Raw genomic sequence first — 20,560 nt, 5'->3', positions numbered from 1 at the left:
GGGCTCAGCGCGGAGACAGCCCCCGTGCGGCGACGCTGCCCGCGGGGCCGGTCCCGGCCCTCCCCCGGCCGCCTTGGCTCCGCCCGGCGCCGCGCCGCACGCCCGCCCGCCGGCCTCCCCCCGCTGCCACACGGGCGGAGCGTACGGGCAGCCCGCGGCGCTGCTGGAGCCGGGGCCGGGGCTGGGGCTGTGCGACGGAGCCGGGGCCGGGCCGCTCTGCTGGAGCCAGCGGAACCGGCTACAGCTGTTGGCGGCAGCGGCGGAGCGGCGGCGGCAGCGGCAGCGGCAGCAGCGGGGCGGCGGGATGACCCTCAAGTCGGGGCGCAGCGCCAGCGCCGGCAGCATGCGGACGGCGCTCTCCGACCTCTACCTGGAGCACCTCCTGCAGAACCGGGCCAAGCCCGAGGTGAGCGGCGGCCCCGGGGCAGCGCCGCCCGACGGCCCCGATCCGCCTCCGCGGCGGCCCCGGCTCCCCCCTCCCCGGGAGAACGCGCCTCTGCCCCCCCGGTCCCCTTCCCCGCCGAGGCCGGGCAGGAACCCCTGAGGTGCCCCCTCGCCATCCCACATCCCTTGTGCCCCCGCTTCCCCGCGGGCCCTTCGCGGGCACCCCACGCCCGGCACAGAGCCCCCGGGGGTCCCCCTCCATCCCGTCCCTCCCGTACACGCAGCGGGGAGCGGGGCCCTCAGGGCAGAGACCCCCACGGCGGGCAGGAGGTGGGCATCCAGGTGCGTGCCCTGTATGTGGCACTGGTGGTCCCCAACACCCCAGGAGAGGGGCTCCTCGCTGGGGGACGTGGGGCGCCTTGGGGGAATGGTCAGCCAGCGTGGCCGGGCAGGGAAGGAGGAGCTGGGTGGAGGGAAGGAAGGCTTCAGCATCCTACCACGGAGGAGCTTGTGCTTGTTTTGCTGCAAAGTTGTAGCTGGTCTGAACTGGAACTGCCTGTCACATGAGCTGATTCAGCTGCTGAGAAGCCTCCAGGTCCACAGCCTGGGCTGGAGGGGTGGTGGTGGGTCTCAGCCCCAGAGATGCAACTAGCCCTTCTTACACCTACCCCAGGGCTGGGAGGGGGCTGGGGGGGTGCGTGCACCCCACCTCCAACAGAAGGAGAGCAGGCTGCACCAGCCATGTCTGTTGTGCTGGGAGGGCTCCTAACCCAGCTGGTGTCATTTGGGGTAGCTTGGGTGCAACCGGGAGAAGGTCAACAGTTCCTGGTGCTAAGCAGCTGGTGCTTTTCTCCCAGCAGAGATTTTCGACTTTGAACAGGAGTCCCCGACGGAGCCGTGGCATAATGTGCCTGGGCTGAGGTTTCCTTGCGGCTGTGGGGAGCCTATGAGAACAGGGAGGAAATTTCCCTGAAGCGCTGTCCTTGGCCCATCCTGTTGAACACCACAGCATCCAAAAGAGATCTATCAGATCTGTCCCACACCAGTGGTTCGTGTGCTTTTTATGGCTCAACCCTGGCAGAGTGCTTTAAAAAAAAAAATTAAAAAGCTTTCAAAGCAAAGTGCCTGGATCAGGCAGCAGCTGAGAGGAGCTCTCTCCTATCCCTCTGCTTGCAGGATCCAGGCAGAGCAGGGATAAATCGCCAATGGCACTGGGCATGGAAAATGTAGGAGCTGGCCTACAGCTCCCTGGCGTTATAGTATATTTACTCCAGTAGGGATAAAGAGAGAGATGGTGAACTGGGATCTGCCTGGGGCCTTTTAAGAGGAGCTCTGTAGGGCTGGTACCCAACTGGGGCTACATGTCCTGAGCTTGCCAGTCCCTCATGTGCTGGTCCCTGTGTCACATGCATGCGGAGATGGTGCTGGCCCACAGTGGCTGTGGGCACCTCTGTGGGACAGCAGGGACGTCGCCCAGCAGCAGCTCTCTGGAAGGGTGCTGGGACCAGCTGGCTGCTCCTTGGCTGGGGTCAAATGGGGCGGCTGGGAGGTTTCTCTTCCCCATTTCCTCTGGCAGAGCCCCGCGCTGGGAAGTGCCGTCCTGCGTTCCTCCCGTGGCGGCAGGGCATGTGAACCCTCAGCGAGTGGAAGCCGTGTCATTGCTAGAAAAAAAGCCAAAGTGGAGGAAGCCGCCTGCCCTCTTCCCTTGAGCCCCACCACATGCCTGCCTATCTTTTCCTTATCTCCCAACTGGCAAAAACAGATTTACCAAAGAGGTGTGGGCTTTATTCCCAGCTGTGCAGCTGGTTGGCAGGGTGACCCTGGGCACGTCCCCTTATCGGCCATGACTCAGTTCCCCAGCTGTAAAATGGGCAGCAAATGTGACCTTTAGAAGCCTTGTGGAGAAAAGGAGGGTACTTTTGGAGAGAGCTGAGCTTGAGGGTGCAGAGGGGACACTGCACTTCCCTGTGGGCAGCGGTTCCTGGCGTCCAGCCGGCTCCAGATCCAGAGCAGACTGAGGCCGCAGTCCCCAGGGACCAAATCCTGAAATTACCGTGGGCAAAAATAGTCATTGAAAGCCGAGCAAAACTTCTGAGCTTGACCAAAATGAAGTGGGGAGGGCTGGTTCAAATTTTAAATCTCAAATGCATTCTGCCATGCTCCAGTCTGTAATGGCTGCAGGGAAAAAGCTGTTTTGCAGGGCTTGGTCTGGAAGGTGGTAATGGAGCAGCTGGGCAGCTCCTCAAGATTTCTTCTGTCAGTGTTGTGGTTTAACTGACTCTCCCTTGGAGGTGACTGGTTTCACAAACACATCTGGGAGGCTGCATCAGCCTTTCCTGGTGGGAAGATGGTGCCTCAGCAAAACTGACTGTGCTCCCTTGAAAATCTGGCCCTTCTCCATTGCAGCACTCCATGATCTAGAGTCAGTGCGAGGGCATGCAGAGCCGTCGGCATCTTCTGGCCCCCATGACTGCTTGTATCCCTCCTGTTTCTCTGGTTCCCCTCCCACTGCAACCTGTTGGTGCTGCTGGGCCTTTTAGCGGTGTCAGAAATGTAATCCCATTTGGTTTTAAGCCTTTTTTTCTTTTTCTTTAAAAAAAAAAACCAACAACAAAACACTGGATCATATTGCTGGAAGGGGTCTTGAGTGAGGTTGCGCCTGTGGTTGTGCTGGCAGACCTGAGAAGGCAGTAGCCACCAGCAGAAGGCAGAGATGAATTACTTCTAAATGTCTACGTGGCTGTTGCTCCCCAGCCTGCTGAAGCAGCCCAAAAACAACTCCCAACCACATTTTTTTGTTTGTTTTGCTAGTTTGCTCTTTTTACACGTTGCTGTGTTTTTTTAAGCTGCGCTGAGACTGTGATGCGCACATCTGCTGGACGGTGGGGAGGCCAGGACGGAGCACTCGAGGGCGGGAGGAGAGGTGGCTGGGCCAGGACACCTCTGCACCAAACAGTGCCCCGGCCTCCCTGTGCGCCCACGGTGATGATAATGGGGGAGTGATGATTCCTGGATGGAGTTGGGATTTTGTTGCTCGCTGTGGGTGGCGGAGCATGTCTCCCTGTCAGCTGAGAGGGCAATCCTGGAGCATCCCAGCTCCAAGGTTCCCTCCTGGATCTGAGCTGCTGTGCTTTGGGGGCCCGCTTGGCAAAGCCATCAGTGTCTGACTTTTCTCCATGTGCTGACCAGGGAGTCCTGCTCTTCCAGGGCCACCCGATATTGAAGTCTCCTGGGTAGAGCAGCAAGGAGAGCCCAGGAACCAAACCACTGAATGTGCCCTTTGCACTACGGTGCTGCTTTCCCCAAGTGCTGCCTCAGCCTCCTGCAAACAAGCTGCCCAGTTAATGTTTGATTTGCCCGGTGGCGTGCAGCCCAGCTGAGCCAGCACAGAGGCAGGAGCAACCCTGGCAGACGGCGCTGACCCCGCTGCGGGACAGGATGCCAAGCCCTGGGGTCCTCGCCGAGGATTGCTCCACACTCGGCGAATTCCCTGTTGGCAAACACTGCCCAGGGAGATGGTGCCCTTCCCTCCGCCCTGGGATATGGGGCAGAAATCCGGGGTCTTGAGGAAAATGCAGGCAGGGAGCTGGGGCGCACCTCTTTGACCCGTGGAGGTGGTGGCTCCCTTGGACATTGTCACATGGAGTGGGATTTGTGCAGAAGGATTTGTACCCTCACCAGCAACCTGCAAGGCACCTGTGGGGCTGCTGGGTGCTGGGCAGGGCTGAACAGCCCCCAATTGGGGGCTGTTCAGCCCTGCCCAGCACCCAGCAGCTCCATTGCACAGCTCAGCCCCCCAACCTCCTCGCCCCATGTCTGTCCCTAGACTGGTCCCAGCGGTGAACCGATCCCAGGGCTGTGGCCGAACCGGCAGCGGCTGGTGGCCACCGATCCAGGCTCTTAGCAGCAGCTCGCAGATGTTTCCTGTGCCGCAGCACAGAAGTAGCAGGGTCTGGCCCGCCGCCAGCTAGCACGACACGGAAGGCTCTTGAGGTCACGGGCTGCATCAGGCCAAGCCAGCCGAGAACGTGACAGCTGCCAGGAGAGTGCCGGGTAGGTGATCCGGCTGGCCGGCTCATACGCATGGAGCCACGCGCGTCTCCTGTCTCTGCCTTCTGGATGCCCAACACCAGGGCTGGAATCTGCCACCCAGCAGGTCCTGGTCCTCCTCGTGAGCTGCCTATTTTCCCATCCCCATCCACTGGCTGCCCAGGGCGGCCAGCAAAAGCCCACACCATCCCAGTGTGGCTCTGTTTGGGACAGAAGGAGTTGCCAGAGGACCCTGCTGGGTTCAAGCTGCCATCCCCAGGCACAGCAGCGAGCCTCTGGTGACAAGCTCTCTGGGAGTCACCAGGGTGACACTGGTGCTGCGTCAGCGTCGAGGGCTGGGTGTTTTCTCCAGATGTCAGCAAAAAGCAAAGGTCAGGGCCGGGAGGCTCAGCTGGCGGGGATGGTGGGGATGGCGGGGATGGGAACTCCAAGCCCCTGGAGCAGACTGCGCTGTGTCCTGGGTCATCGGGCTCTGCTGAGCCTAGAGGTTTGAAGCCGGGGATTGCACGGTGTAACGCTTTGCCAAGGCATGACCAAGATAAGTGTGATCTGTGCTGACTCAGACCACCTCACGGGCACTTTGGCCTCGGGCAGGGCTGGAGAAGTTCCTCGTCCTCCTCTTCCTCCTCCCGCCTGCTGGTTCGGCAGAGCCGGGGCAGCCGGCAGAGAGCCAGGAGCTGGCTCTAGGCACCCGTGCTGCTGGATATGTCCCTCTGCCCTGCGAACGGCACGGTAGCAGCATGCCCTGCTGGGGCTGGCAAGGCAGGCTAGGGGGCTGCGAGTCGCTCTTCCTTCCACCCCGTGAGTCCTTGGCCCGGGGACTGCTCTGGGCTGGGATTCAGCCTCCTCCTCCATGTTTAAGCCGTTGGCAGCCGAAGCCAACGCAGTCTCAGCCTTTTCCTTTGAGGAGGAGGTTGGTTGACTCTTTTAGAAGTAGCTGGCTTAAAAATAAATCATGCATCTTCCCCGTAGCTGCAGCATGGACACATGGCTCCCTGCGCCCTTCCCACCCTGGCCCGGCCCTGACTGCCCTTTTGTCGGGGCTGCGACAGTGCCTGTGCCTTGGTGCTGGTTGGTCCCTCTGCCAGAGCTTCTCCCGCTGGCCCGGCTAGCCCTGGCTCTGCCACCCCGGCTTTCGACTCCCTCCCTGCTTCCAGCCATTGCGCAGGGCTGGGCCACTGTCTCAGCCCGGCAGCACTCCGGCACATCCCTACCAAAGCTAATTTTGTTGTGGTTTAGTGCCATGGCACCCACGTGAACCTCCCTACAGCCTGGCCAGATCTCACTCCCCGGCGGCATGGGGCTGCAGCCTCTCCTCCGCCCCAGGACGGGTACCTGCAGTGCGTGAGAGCGAGCCATGGCGGCAGGGTCAGGCTGCCACTTCCCCCAGCCGCTGGCACGGACCTCCGGGGACCAGCGCTGGGTCGGGTGTGTTGGCAAGTCAGCGTGCGGCATGGTGTGCCACGCCGCTCATGCGGGACTAAAGCCAGCGAGGACCTTGCTGGGCGTCCCCACGGGTTTGCTGGCTGTGGCTCCCAACCCAGGCGCTGCTGGGAGGGAGGGTGCGGGCTGCAAACTGGGCAGCAAAGGCGGCAGCCTGGTGTGGAACGGGGCAGCCAGCAGGGTTGGGGTTTGCCTCGTGGGCTGGCGCGGGGATTTGAGCGTGCCGACAAGGCGGGCAGGGGCTGCAGATCAAAGCTGGCCTGGGTTTTGCTGTGCCACCACCAATTTGGGAGAGGCTGGAGGGAAGTCCGCTGCACTTGGGGCCAAACTGGTGTGTCTGTGAGCTGTGTGGAGACGTGGCCCAGCGTGCCCGAAGGTTTTAACAGTACTGCGCCGGGGTTTAACGGGACTGCGCCATGCTTCTCAAGCTAGGAGGTGGCAGCTCACCTTGCAGTGTCCCTGCTGCATGGCAGGGTGGGTTTGGAGGTCTCTGCCCAGGACCCCATGCACCCTCTACCTGCCCCAGTGCCAGTGCTTGCTGGAGATGATGAACAGTGGTTTTCCCATGGCTGAAAGCCCCTGCTTGGCTTCCCAGTGCCGGCCAGCACCAACTGGCCTGTAGCTGGGAAGGGGAACAGGGAGTGACTGGCTGGCTTGGGAGCACGTTGCCTTCAGTGCCTGGATGAGGCTCGGCACCCTGTCGGTTGCCCATTGATGTAGATGAGGAAAGGTTGAACTTGCAAAGCAGAGCCTGGCCCCACTCTCTGGGGTGAGTCCCAAACTGCTCCATTCACTCGAAGCTGTCCTGGGCTTTATGCTCTGCAACAAGCCAGCTGTGGGTCAGGTGCTGCTGTGACACACAAGTAGTGTTTGGGACTCGTTGCTGCAGAAGATGATCACCTGTGGACTCTTTTGGCTTCTGCTACCTGTAGCTTTTCCAAAGTTTTCTTACCTCCTGTGTTTCCCAAGCTGGAAAACTGCAGATCAAGCCCACATCCACATCTTCAAGGATGAAGCTCTTTTGCTCTTTATCTTTTCTTGCTCTTACTTTACTGTCCTCTGCTCCAGCACATGGGTCTCTCCCTGCCCTGTGCCCCAACTGTGACCCAGGCAGACTAACACGGTGGAGTAGCTCAGCCCCACAGCGGCCTGGAACTCCCAGGCCCTGTTCAGGTGGAGTCCCTAAACCCCGGTCTTTGTTTTGCCCCGACAGGCCATCACTCAGTCCCCGAACGCCATGACTGAGGACATTTATACCAACGGCTCAGCTACTCTGGGCAGCCCTTCCCACAGCAACGGCCGCGAGGTGCGGAAGATACGCCTCATCCAGTTCGAGAAGGTCACGGAGGAGCCCATGGTGAGAGCTGGCAAGATCCCAAAGCCTGGTGGCACCCAGGGTGATGGAGGGGCAGGTAGAGCCATGCCAACGGGCTGGCCTCGGGGGAGGCAGGAGATCGCTGGAGAACTCAGCCACGGGAAGAGGGTATTGGATCCTGCCTCCTGCCTGGGGACCTGGAGTGAGCCCCATCAAAGGGTGGTGATGCTTGCACCAAGAGGAGCTGCAGCAGGCTGGGCTGGCTAAGCAGGGAGCTTCACCCTAGCCACTGCGCAGCCCACTGTGGACATGGGCCTGGAGAGGACTTTGCTGAGAGTGCGGGAGCTCTCTGCTCCAGCGAGCAGTCATGGATTTTCCTGTCTTCCAGGGAATCACGTTGAAGCTCAACGACAAGCAGAGCTGCATGGTGGCCAGGATCTTCCATGGGGGCATGATTCACAGACAAGGTAACGCAGCCCTCGTAGAGGCAGTGTATGATGTGCACATCCACAGCTGGTTTCTTTCCGTGAAGAGATAAGGCAGCTCCCCAGCACTGCTGGCTTTCCCCTGGGACATGGACATCTCTGTCCATTCCTCCACTAGAAATATGTCAGGAACTCAGCACTTGCTGGGCTCTGTGCATGGTTGTCATGTTAATAAGCTGGAGGCTTTAGGGAGAAATGAAGGGTTGGGGGAAGGGCTCTCTCAAAAAGGAACCCGAGACCGTCTGTCTCCGTCTCATGATGGGGTCACTGTAACGAGAGATGGATCATACCCCAGAGACTGCAGGGAAAGCTCTTCCCATTCCTAAAGTGCACAGGTGGGACAGGCTTGCTGTGGATTGGCTCTGCAGACCAAAAGAAGGTGCCAAAAGAAATAAATAGGTGCTATTTTCTGGTTTTGGGTCTTGCCAAAGGGACATGGAAATGAGATGTTCTGTGCTTAGAAGAAGAGGCCCCTTTTCCAACCTTGGATCCAAGTGGGAAGTCTGAGCTTACTGCTGCCAAAATAACCCAGGAGCCATTCCAATAACGTCACTGGAGCCTGATTTATAGCAGTATATCTGAAGTTGTAATCTGGCTGGGTATATAAACTGAAAACACACAGTCAAAAATGCTTGTGTAAGGGCCCTGTAAGGAGACTGTCACTGGGCTTCAGGTGAGGTACTTGGGGTTGGGTTTGAATAACTCTGAAACAAGTGCTTTGACCAGTCTAAAGCGCTGAAGGACACACAGCGGAAAGCAACCTGATGACCTTCAGACTGGATGAAGTGTGTGTCTTGGGTGGAGGGGGAAGAATTCATTCCCCGTGTGCTTAGGTGACGTGTGGCTCCACAAGCATTGGCTAGGCAATCATCACAGTGTCCTGGCCACAGCTTGCCCAGGGGGTTGGGAGGCTGGTGGAGCTGTGTAGTTTGGGTTTGGTGAGCGATTCTTGTCTGGTCCTGCATTTTCATGTTTCTCCCGTTGCTGGCAGGCTCCCTTCACGTGGGTGATGAAATCATAGAAATCAATGGGCAGAGTGTGAGCAACCACTCAGTTGACCAGCTGCAGAAGATGCTGGTAGGTATTTGTGTTTGGCAGGGCTCTTCCCCAAGGCCTGCAGATGTGCATGCTGGCTGACCATTCACCCCCTCCTGGATACCAGAGCCACCACACAGCTGCCTGCAGCAGTGTGATGCGGCGGCAGCCAGGCAGCTGTGCCGGGCTGCTGTAACACGGCCAAGCGCCGGGTCTCTGTCTGCAGCTGTGGTGGTCTGTGCTTGCTGCTTGTTTCTGGCCTCCCGAGAGCAGCAGCAAAGGCTGTTGGCTGGGTCCCTGACATGTGCTGGTGTGTGTGGGGCTTGGAAACCACCTCTGCTTGCCAAGGCTGATATGCAGCACCAGTGCAGGAGCTGGCTGCTCTTGCAGACCTGAGCCTCTCCTGCAAGTTGCCTTGGTGCCATTTACCTGCTGCTGAGGTCATGGTGACCCTGCCAGGCCCTTGCTAGAGACAGCTTTGGACAGGGTCTCAGCCCTGCCTTGGGTTTACGCACTAAGGCCATCCTGATCCATACCCAACGTATGGAACCTGGCCAGAGGGAGGTGGTGGTGGTGCTGAGGACACCCACCAGCAGCCTAAGTGGGAGGCCGGGCCCTGCCGCAGTGCCACCATCCTCTCCTGCCTGGTGGTGGGACATCTCTGCTCCAGGCAGTGGGACCAAGGAGGAGCTTGTCTTTGTCTTTGCTCTGCCTCCCGAGAAGGGTGGTTGGACCAGGAGGCCCCTCCATGCCTCCAAAGTGTGGTTGTCCTCATGGGACCACCTAGATCTTGTGAAGCATGTGGGACAACAGTGCATCTGGCCTGTGGCAGGCAAGGGAGTGCTGTGTCTCTAATGTCACCAGGAGGGCAGGAGCAAGAGGCCAGCATGAGGGGGACAGATGGAGGGGACCTGGCAGAACCAGCCTCTCCTCCCAAGCTCCTCACTTGGGCAGCCACACCAGAGATGACACACATCTCCATGTTGGTTCTGGTGTTGCTCAGCCGTGTCTACAGCCAGCCCCTTGTGGGGGTATTGGTGGCCCTCCATGAGGATGGGACAAGCATGACAAAGCTATGCTACCACAGCTCTTAGCCCAGCCCCAGCAGAGCTGTTTCTGGCACGGGTGGGGGCACCCAGGAGCTCTGCCTTTGCAGGTCCTGGCACTCAGCAGCTCCCTACACAGGTTGCTGCTGTTGGGCTGCCTCCAGGCACCACCTCCTCCAACTCTTAATTCTCCCCTTCCTTTGTTCACTAGAAAGAAACCAAGGGGACGGTCTCAATAAAAGTCATTCCCAACCAACAAAGCCGCCTCCCTGCTCTCCAGGTAAGTGCAGCCTCCAGATTCACAGGCTGTGCTGGGACATGTCTGTGGGGCTGGGTGGGACCAGAGCAAACCACCGGGGACCAGCACTTGGGATAGAGCTGTGGTGATCCAGAGGAAGGACGAGGGGGTGGCTGCCTGGTCACCTTGCCTGAGTTGCTGGAGGGTGAAGAGACCTGTCCTGTGCTTACATTGCTGTAAACGAGCAGATTTTGGCCTTGTGTGGATGTGTTTACCCAATGTGTACATAGGAACGTGGGCCTGGGATGCCTGAGCCACAGGGGTACGTGTGCACAGTGTTGGGTGATGGGAACGCAGCGGCGTGAGACGGAAGCGTGAGAGAGTTTCCTGCCACTCTCAGAGCCGCAGCCATTAGGGCCACATCCCCGTTACAGGGCCACAGCAGCACCTGCAGGTGCAGCACCGGCTCTCGCTGCTCCCTGCCATCACTGACGCCGATGCGCCAGCCGCAGGGAGGGTGACGTAGGTCCGGATGCCGCCAGCACGCTTGTGAGCAGTGAGTGGGAGGAAAGAAGCGGTGGGGAAGAGGAAGGCAGGTCCTGGCGCCTGCTGCCACTGCCAGGGTGGGGGTGACGTGCTGTGGCAGGGGGTGACACCAGCCTGGCTTTGCCTTTGAAGTCCTGCTGTGGCTGAAATACTCAGGGCGGTGGGGAGGGCTGGCTCCTCTACCAAGACTTCAGTGTGTGGTGGTTGGGATGGTGTCCTGTCTCCGGGTGCAGGAGCCAACCTCAGTGCAGCCCCCACATCGTGGACAGGTAGGAGTGGAAGAGAGCTCAGAGGCAGGGTTGGGGGCTGGACGGTGCTGGGATGGGCTGGGGGAGCCCATGTCACCTTCCTTCCTTACCCAGAGAAGCTGAAGTCTCTGAACACGGTGGCAAGTGAAAACTGTCTCCATTTCTCTCCATACTGTCCCCATTCCATCTCAACCAGCCTTGCACGTGTTTGTTTGTTAAGCACTGGCCCATGTCTGTCCTTCCCTGCTGTCCATCTGCCCTCCCTGGCCTGACCCAGCCAGCTCTGATCGGCCAGGCCAGCTCAGTGCCAAGGAAAAAGTTACCTCTGAGAGAAGGAACACTGTTGCTGGCTCACCCGAGGCTGGCTGTCAGCTCAGGGAAGGACACAGGGACAAAATCCTTCCCAGCAACAGTTGTCCTCCCTCTTGCTGTGTCCAGGGCCAGAACCACAGCTCATAGGCTGCCCGTGTCTCTGCTTGTTGCAGTCTGCCACTGAGAGTGGACTCTTGATTTTGTTTCAACTCCTGAATCCCCATGATCCTCTTAATTTCAGGGCCTGGCAGGCAGGATGGTGCAGATCCTGGCAACACGATGCCCCCCTGCCCTGGCTTGCCCCGAAGCCTGGCAGCCAGCCACTTTGAGGCCAACCGAGTGTCTCCTGGGTCAGGTCTGCTCGGGAGGATCCTAATGAGAAGACGCACTGAGCACTCAGGGCTCTCGAGGTCACCTCCAACCTGTTCCCGGGCGCAAACTGCAGCCTTTTGACTTCAAAGACCAGGGCTTCTCGTGCTGGAGCCTGCTCAGTCCCTGGGCTTCAGCTCCAGAGAGGGGGCTGGCGGCAGGCAAGCAAATAGCTTGCATTTGGAGCTGGCCCTTGGCGTTCTGTGGGTGATGCCTGGAGCCGTCTGATGCTAACTCCTAATTGGTGTAAGGGAGGGTCTTTCCAAAGTGAGGTGGCTGTGTCTGGCTGGGGGTACCAGGGCTGTGGGAGCAGAGGGCTCCAGGCAGGTGCCTGGGCAGTGCTTGCTGTGTGTCCCTCGTGTGTTTGTGTTGATAACCAGCTTCCTGGTGCCAGGGAGTGCTTTCAAAGTAAGCATCAGTCCCCATCCTGAAAGGAGATTCCACTTTTGTTGTTTTCCATTGTGAGAGATTTCATGTCACAGCTTGATCCATATGCTCTGCTTTTCTGGCAGTGAAAGGGAACCATGTTCGTGTCCTGCTGGCCCCGTGCCTCCAGCAGCACTACTGAAGGAGAACATACTGTGGGAAATTGTTTCAATGTGGAACAAGGACAACATGGTCTACCCTGCCCAGGGAGGATGACTTTCCAGGCCCAGTTAATCACATTTGAGGACAGGACATAGGTGTCACCCCATGTGAATCCCTTTGCCTGCTTGCTACATGCTGCGTTTCTGGGATAAATTATTTGATAGGGTTGTGCTCAGGGGAAGCCTGCATTAGCGTGAGTCTGGGTCTGATAGTGCTGCTTCCCCTGTAGAAGGTTCTCCTGCCAGTGGCACGACTGCTGGGCAGCCCCAGGCATGCCGCCGGCTCGGGGCCCGGCACCCTCCTGAGTGATCACAGGAGTCTCAAACAACAGGGAGCGCCCATGACTTGGGGGAGAGCCTGCAGGACTTCGCACTGTGACTGGGGGCTCCCAGCAGCTTCAGGTCCACCGGACAAAAATCCCAGGAGGAGAAAAGGGCAATGTGAGGTCTGTGCTTAGCTACAGCCTTACTTGGTTCCCTAAACCCTGCCTTTCACTCTCCATCTTCCATAGCCTCCCTTGGCTTTGTCCCCACCCTATTCCTGACCCGGTCCTGATCTTGCTGGGTGCACTAGCCAGAGACAAATGGCAGCTGCAGCCACGTTTCAGACAAGAAATGGTTCATACAGGCGCTGAGAGCAAGCGGCAGTGCAGAGAATGCGGGGTGCACATGCGTGGTCTGCCCTCCTCCCGGCGATAGGTGACTCTCATCCATCCTGTTGCTCTCCGACAGTCTGTTCTTCCTGAACAGCCTTCCTGGAAAACAAGGTCCGTGTGCGGAAGCCACATGCCGTTTCTCTCCTAATGCTGCAAAGATCCTCTGGAGCAGTGAGAGCCCAGGGGTACTCAGCTGCCTGCAGGCTTCAGTGGTGTGGGCTGCACTGGTGGGAGCAGGCGCTATAAACTCCCTCCCAAATTGCTGAGCAAGCAGAAGGGACAGGGAAAGGCCACTTTCTCATGCCTTCCTGGTCCCCAGGGCTTCCCCAGCCCCAGGAGGGTGGCACAGTGGCCTGGGAAGCAGCAGCAGCTCGTTTCCAGTTGCAGCTGTGATAAATGTAACGTTGCAAGAGTGGCTGATGCTGAAGAGGACAGGACAGTCCCAGGCAGGGATGGACATGACGCTGCAGCCTTAGCTCCCGAAGGTCCCATGCCATGCACAGGAGTGCCTGGTGCTGGGGAGAGGCCAGGGCACAGCAGCTGGAGATTAACACATGGCCTTCTCTGGGGTCCCCAGGACATGGGATTGCAGGGTAGACTTTGTGATAGCTCCTCTCTGCTCACCCCATTGCAGATCCCAGTTGTTGTGCACCGTGTTGGTCTGGTGGTGGGACTCATCTCCAGCTGGCTCAGCGCACCAGCACCATGCAGCACCCAGGGGACTGCAAGGGGGCTGCATGTCAGGGTTTGAGCACCAGCTGTGGGGCAGGCAGGCCTGCCTAGAGGCAGCAGCCATTTCACTGGCTCCCAGTAGGGCCAAAATGCCATCCTCCTCCTTCCCTCACCCACCAGCACATCTCAATGCAGCTCCACGCCAAAGAGCTTTCCCCAAGGCTTTGTACATCTCTTTTGTCCCCACTCGGTCTCGTGGCTGGGGTCCCTCCTGGAGCAGGGACCTTGTGCTGGAGCCAGTTCTGCAGTCACTGCCGGGGATGCCATGTGGGGCCGGGAGCTGGACTGAACCAAGTTCAGCCACACTGCACAGCCGTGCTGATTCTGTCCCACTCTCTCTTTTGCAGATGTTCATGAGGGCGCAGTTTGACTATGACCCAAAAAAAGACAACCTGATCCCCTGCAAGGAAGCAGGGCTGAAGTTTCAGATCGGTGACGTGATTCAAATCATAAACAAGGATGACAGCAACTGGTGGCAGGGCCGGGTCGAGGGCTCCTGCACTGAGTCAGCGGGACTCATCCCTTCTCCAGAGCTGCAGGAGTGGTAGGTCCTTGGATTTGGCCAGAAGGGCTGGATCTAGGAGTGGAGGTGGGAACAGTGGCCATGTGCTCCAGGAGTGTGAGCATGTCGGGTAACACCAGCATCAATGCTGGGAAAAGGAGGCAAATGTCCTCTTCATCTGCTGCAGAGTGAGTCTTTACCTGTCCCAGCAGCCACCCTGCTCCTCTTGCCCTTGCAGGTCTGAGGGACAGTCCCGCTGATGCCCCAGGGCTTGGGGTGACAGCTGGACCATGGTGGTGTCCTCCTCTCTTGGCAGGCGTGTGGCGAGCGTCACCCAGTCCAGTCAGAGTGAATCCCCGAGTTGTAGCCCCTTTGGGAAGAAGAAGAAGTGCAAAGATAAATACCTGGCCAAGCACAGCTCGAGTAAGTGTGAACAGGGCAATGGGCTCCATCCCCAGCCCTGGCCGTCACTCCTCCTTCTGGGCAGCGGTGGGTCTGTCCTCTATAGGAGTCAGACCAAATGGCCCGGCTGTGGTGGAAGTGGGACCTTGGGAGGATACCCCACAGCTGTCAGCTTTTTTGAGTCTCTTCCTCACAGTCCTCATACCCTTCAGGTGGCCACAGCTGTGTCCCCATGCAGCTCTGTAGCGCAGAGGCCGGGGCTGGCTCCTGTGCTCTCCTGCAGTGACAATCCCTGGCGCTCCTGGCCGTGAGCTCCTTGGGAGGTCGGGCTCCGGGGCCCTCAAACTCTGCAGGCTGCTGAACGCAGGGCAAGCGGTGGCCTTGCTGCTGCTCAGCCATTAGGGAGCAGCTGAACTGGTCCCCACAGCTGCCAAGCCATGTCCCCGGTGCAGCAGGGAGCGTGCCCCTCAGCCACCCATGCAAACCCCCCGTGCTAAGCGTGCCCTGGGCCAGCAAAGGCGGCTGCCTGAGGACGTGCTGGCTCCTAGCCCAGCCTGCAGCTCCAACCAGCAACAAACAAGGCCGTAAATCAGCAAGATAAATAAAGCTCCCCCAGCAACAAGCTCCCGGCAGCGTCCTGCCACCTCCCCACCCAGCTCCCCGGTCCTACCGTCCTGAGCAGAATTACTGAGCGAGAGTAGCCCTGGCTTCCCCTTCAGCGGCTGCTGGTCCAGCTCCCCTGCACCCCCTCCGCACCTCACACGCTGCTTGCTGCTGAGGCTGCTGCCCTTTTCCCCGAGCAGCCAAACAGGGACAAGCTCCATTTTTCCTCCATTTTTCCTCCATTTTTCCCCAAGGACCTGGCTTCGGTCCGACATGTACGTGGTCCTGATACCGCAGCCAAGCCAGCTCTGACCACTCGCTGTCTCATTTCTCCTCTGCCCCAGTTTTTGACCAGCTGGACGTGGTTTCTTACGAGGAGGTGGTGAGGCTGCCTGCCTTCAAGAGGAAGACTCTGGTGCTCATTGGTAGGTCCTGCCCCAGGCATCCTCTGCAACACAGGTGCTGCGGGTGGTGGGTCCCAGGGGGAACCAGGTCTGGGGCAGCGCTGCCTTTCAAAACCCAGTAAGCTCTGGAGAGCGTTTCTTCTGCCTGCAGCAGTCACCAAGCAAGCTGACCTCCTCCATGCGGCATTGTGCATGGTCTGGCACCTGCACTGCGATGCTGAGTTAGAGTTAATTCAGGAGTTTCCAGCTTCTAAGTATCTTTATGGATAATTTTTATTAAAAGCAGCTCTGATCTGCACAGCTGCACCAAAGCAAGCACTCCCACGCTGTGGGCGCTGAGCACTTGTCAGTGGACACCACAGGCATGGGCAACCCACTATCATGCTGGCTGCTCGGCAGGTACCTGTCCCATCTCCAGCTGGGGCTGGAGGTGAGCATGGCCAGGGCAGGGAGAGCCTCCTGCCAGGCTGGAAGACACCACAGACCAGCTCAGAAAGCAGATCCTGGGCAAGGCCCCAGGAAGTCTGCACCTTTCCTCAGACCCAGAGCTGCAGAGGGGCCCCAGCATCTCCTGCCAGGTTTCTGAGCCCAAATCCAGCATCCATCCCTCCTTCTCTGCAGGGGCCAGCGGCGTGGGCCGTAGCCACATCAAGAATGCTCTGCTCAGCAACAACCCGGACAAGTTCATGTACCCACCGCCATGTAAGTACCCAGCCAGGGTGGAGGGCACAGCACAGGGCAGGTTTCCTCTCGCCTCCTTGAGCCAGGACCTTCTGACAGCAGATGGGATGCGGGGAGATGTTCCTCCAGCACTACCAAGCCCCCAGTGTCAGAGGCCAGCACACAGGGCACTCTAGGGCCTCCCTGCCTGCTGTCCCACAGATGGCTTGCGGGGCTGCTACTGGCCGCATTGCAGACATCTCTTCAGATCCCAATGGCCCTCCTCGGGCTGGCTTAGTTCCCTACTTGTCCCAAGCAGGAAAGAGTTGAAAGGGGATTAGTACAGCCTAGTCTTGAGGTACAGAGGTCCTCCATGCCCTAGCCCCATGGTCAACAGGGGAAGGCAAGACACCCAGGTCACCCAGAGCAGTGGGTGCTGTTCCCCAGTCCTTCTGGGGGCCAGCACTCACCATCTCCCTACTTCCCCAGACACCACACGCCCCCAGAAGAAGAATGAGGTGGACGGGAAGGACTACTACTTTGTTTCGACTGAGGAGATGACCCGGGACATCTCAGCCAATGAGTTCCTGGAGTTTGGAAGCTACCAGGGAAACATGTTTGGCACCAAGTTTGAAACAGTGCACAAGATTCACCAGCAGGACAAAGTTGCTATTTTGGACATTGAGCCCCAGGTAGGGAGCAGGGGAAGGGGTGGGCAGGATGGGGGCTGCCACAAATTGAACTACCTGTGTGCTGGCTGTGACTGTCCCTGGTGCACTGCCCCCCTGCCCTTCCCAAAGGAAAAAGCCAGGGAGTGCTGGGGTGGCATTCCCATTCCCAAGCCATGGGTGCAGTGAGGGTATTCCCCGCCACAGCACGTGCCTGGCTGTGACAGCAAGGCCAGGGCCAGGCTGCTTGTGGGAGTGGAGGTGCAGGGCCAGCATGGGCATCCACACAGGGACCCCTTTCCCTCTCCAACACCGAGCGTGTGGGTGCTGCTTAGCAAAGTGGCGGTTGTATCCAGTAGCCAGCCCAGAGCAGGGCTGGGGACGCCCTTACATCCTCCCCCATGAGGTGCAGGGGAAGCCATGCTGGGACTCCTGCTCCAGGTTCACCCAACTGCCCCCCAGGCTCAGGAGTCCACCCAGAGAGCCCATGGCCCCAGACTAGGGCCCTTTAGCCCACCACTGCATCACGGGCACCGTCACACCCTGGCTGGGGGGCAGCGTGGGGTAGTGGGGGACAGCAGCCAGCCAGCTGCGCTTGCTCCCACCCTGAGGAAGGGCCACACTCTGATTATACCCCTCTCTCCACAGACCCTGAAGATTGTCCGCACGGCTGAACTCTCCCCGTTCATAGTCTTCATTGCCCCAACAGACAAGGCAGAGCAGGTGGGTGGCAGGGCACCGAGGCCAGGCTGGACTGCCCATGGCAGGGGGCAAGTAGCCCGCTGCAGCAGCCCAGGGCTCTCTCGCTGCTTCACATCGGTTTCTTCATGTCTGCGTCAATTTTTGCGGTCCAGGAAAGCAGGGCAACTTCCTCAGCCCAGACCTGAGAAAGGAATTGGTGATTCCTGCAGCCATAAATGGTCTCCCAGATTGATATCCCCCCAGCAACCATTGTCCCTGCAGCATAATCAGCTGCTATCATGTAGAAGGGTGCACAGCCCAGCACCCGGGGCCGTCTACAGCTGCAGCAGTGCCGCAGAGCAGGAACATCTATCCTGCCATCAGCTATGCAAACGGCACACGCGAAAACCAGCTCCTTTCATTCTCTGCCTCATTAAGATGCTCATCCTTCCAAAATTAGGATGAAAGCAGCACTGACTCCACAGTTAACTCATGCAGTGCCAAGCACCGCAAGGCTGGCAGCCACACGCGGCCATTTCCCGGGACGCGCCGGGAGCTGTGCCACCTACCCTGCCCTGCCGCAGCCTGGACCAGCGCCCCTGAGGGCTGGCCTCCGCAGGGAGACGGGAAGCGATGGGACAACAGGGAAACCCACAGAGCTGTGCTCCTCCCGGACTCATAGCCAGCCAAAGTCACGTCTCCCAACCCATTAATGCAGGGTTTGTAAAGCTTAAGATAGATAGTTTGCAAGGAGGATTTTTATGCAGCCTTCAGCGCCAGCATTGCACAGGCGTTCAGAGGCAGGTTAGCCTGCAGAGGATTGTAAAGCCAGATGCAGCAGGCTGCGGGGGGGAAGCGGAGGCAAGTGTCAGGGCAGAAAGGGCAGTAAGGCAGCCCGCTGCACCCCCCCTCCACGCCCCATCACCCACCGCAGCCTCCAGACTGGAGGAACCATCTCCTGCCGCAGTGGGCAGGGCCAGCCCCGCTGGTGCGGGCACTATATATAGCAAGCTGCCGCAGCCCAGGTAACTGCCGACTAGAAGGGATGCAGCAGAGCCAAAATGTGACCCAGCAGAGCTCAGATAACCCAGGCAAATTGCTCTCCCCTCTCCACCCCCAAGAGCTGCCGGGCAACACACAGCGGAGCTGCAGCCAGCGCAGCATCCTAAGCTCAGCCCTCCCAGGCACAGAAGCAGGGAGCCGCCTGCGTTTCAACCTGCATTAGAGAGATATGTGGGAATCAGTGCGGACTTCGCTGTTGAGGGCACATCTGCCCACAGGGACACAGCCCTAGGGTGCCCGGGCTAGCTGGGGAGCTGTGCAGACTAGCCACACCAGCAGGAGGAGGCTGGCAGCTCTGCTTTTACTATGAAGAAATTTAATTCCATCCCAGCCAAAACCCGTAGTGGGAGGCTGGTACAGCTCTGCCAGCCAGCACTGTTCTGGTCGAAAGCCAGTGAGGAGGGACCATCCTGCAGGGATCCTACCTTGAAACCAGCCTTAGACCTTGAGCTGGCTACGCTGTGCAGAGTAGTAATGAGCAGCCTGCTGCGCGGTGAACCTTCTCTTCCCAAGGAGCTGCCGCACAGCATTAAAGATAAATACAAGACTAAGCAGGTCTGGCCTCACTAGCAGGTAACCTGGTGCTCCCAGCATTGCATAAAAGTCCAGCAAAACCCCCAGACACACACTCCCAGAGATCGCACAACAGCTCCTAGGTTGTCACACAAGCTGCAGGGATGCCTCCTGTTCTGATACTTAGCAAACACTTGAGCTGTTTTTATGGTGGGTGGGAGTTTGTCTGTTGGGATGGGCTGTGAAATTCCCCTCCTCACCAACTTCATAAGCACTCTCTCCCATTTCTTGCAGTCAGAGGCTTTGCAGCAGCTCCGGAAGGATTCTGAGAGCATCCGGAGCCGATACGCACACTACTTTGACCTCTCGCTGGTCAACAATGGGGTGGAAGAAAGCCTTCAGCTGCTGCAGGAAGCCTTTGAGCAGGCCTGCAGCTCTCCACAGTGGGTGCCCGTCTCCTGGGTCTACTGAGAGGGCATCCGACCCCAACCACTTCCCATCAACCATCCTGCAGCCGTGGGGAGAAACCTCCTCAGCTTCCCCTGACCCACACACAGCCAAGCACAACTCCCTTCCTCTGCTGCTCCACGGACATGATCTCAGTTGGTTGACGCACACACACACAGGGTGTCTGGATCTCCTCTCCCGGGGGAATGCAGGACAGGGGCTGCCCAGGGGATGGCCACCTCCAGCGGCACTACAATGCAGTGCTAAGTTAGTGGCTACAGCAGAGCCCAAGGCACCCCATTAGCTCAGAGCACTCAGCCGGTCTTCTCTGCATCAGTCCCAAGGGAAGTGGTAGAGCAGGGGCTTTCCACCCCGATGTCCCCTGCCATCGCTGGAGTGGTCACTGCACCACAGACACCTCGAAAGCCTGGCTGGTGTCCACAAGGCTTCACACAAACCACACCAGAGCCCCTACATCCAAGGGTTTCCCCTCACAAATGGGAAGAGCAGAAAAAGGCGAGCATGGATTTGACGAAGGTGGTGTAGAGCATGCCACCCCCAGGCAGGTCTCCCCCTGCGTTCCAAGGTTGGAGTTTTCCGATTCACCCTGTGCAACTGTAGTTGTAAAAACTCCCTGTATTTAATTCTCACCGTGCAGCTTGGATTGTTACTGCCTGGCCGGAGAAACTCGGCAGCAGCTGAGGAAGTCCCACAGACCAAACACCAGAGGGACAATTCAATGGGTAAATTAGATCCAGCCACAAGTGTTTGTTGCATGCAGTAGAAACAGTGTCTCTACAAAGATCATCCAGGCACGTTCTCCAGTCTAGGGTGTTTCGCACACTGTATGCAAACATAAAGGCCACCTCGCAAAGGGGTTCCTTCTTCTGGAGCAGTGTACTGACACACAAGGCTCACCATGACCATGTTCGGGAAGCATCACCATGGCTGCTGGGCAAACCATAGCCATCGTTTAGGTGAAAGAATACCATTTGTGTGTTCAGCAGTCAGCTAGGGGAAAGGGGTTAAGAAGTCTTGTGCAATTTTTTAAGGATGCCAAAAAAAAATCTGTTAATGTGCAATAGGGACCTTTGTTCTGATCCACTGCAGGGAAACAATGAGCAGCAATAAACGTGTGCTGAAACGTTACCGTGACTGGTGTTTTACCTCTT

At 58.6% G+C, this 20,560-nt stretch overlaps 1 protein-coding gene across 1 annotated transcript; it reads left to right on the top strand.

Moving 5' to 3' along the window:
- Positions 1-234: 234 nt before the first annotated feature.
- On the top strand, positions 235-20,527 carry MPP1 (MAGUK p55 scaffold protein 1). The gene is made up of 12 exons (XM_082488047.1): positions 235-406; positions 7,091-7,234; positions 7,581-7,659; positions 8,669-8,754; positions 9,970-10,038; positions 13,794-13,990; positions 14,265-14,371; positions 15,298-15,378; positions 15,979-16,059; positions 16,507-16,709; positions 17,334-17,408; positions 19,236-20,527. Exons 1-12 carry the CDS (start codon positions 305-307, stop codon positions 19,410-19,412), a joined length of 1,401 nt encoding a protein of 466 aa, XP_082344173.1. The 5' UTR covers positions 235-304; the 3' UTR covers positions 19,413-20,527.
- The last annotated feature ends 33 nt before the right edge of the window (positions 20,528-20,560 follow it).

This window comes from Vanellus vanellus (genome assembly GCF_965231255.1).
Source record: "Vanellus vanellus genome assembly, chromosome: 10".
Taxonomy (NCBI): Eukaryota; Metazoa; Chordata; class Aves; order Charadriiformes; family Charadriidae; genus Vanellus; species Vanellus vanellus.
Note: the sequence above shows the minus strand (reverse complement) of the source record. Positions and strands in the feature narration are given on the sequence as shown.

Bases quoted from the DNA above. Each gene is read 5' to 3' on its own strand.
- MPP1 (XM_082488047.1), top strand. From the start codon at position 305: ATGACCCTCAAGTCGGGGCGCAGCGCCAGCGCCGGCAGCATGCGGACG. The intron at 14,372-15,297 runs GTAAGTGTGAAC...CCTCTGCCCCAG, and splicing joins CCTGGCCAAGCACAGCTCGA to TTTTTGACCAGCTGGACGTG. The intron at 16,060-16,506 runs GTAAGTACCCAG...CTACTTCCCCAG, and splicing joins GTTCATGTACCCACCGCCAT to ACACCACACGCCCCCAGAAG.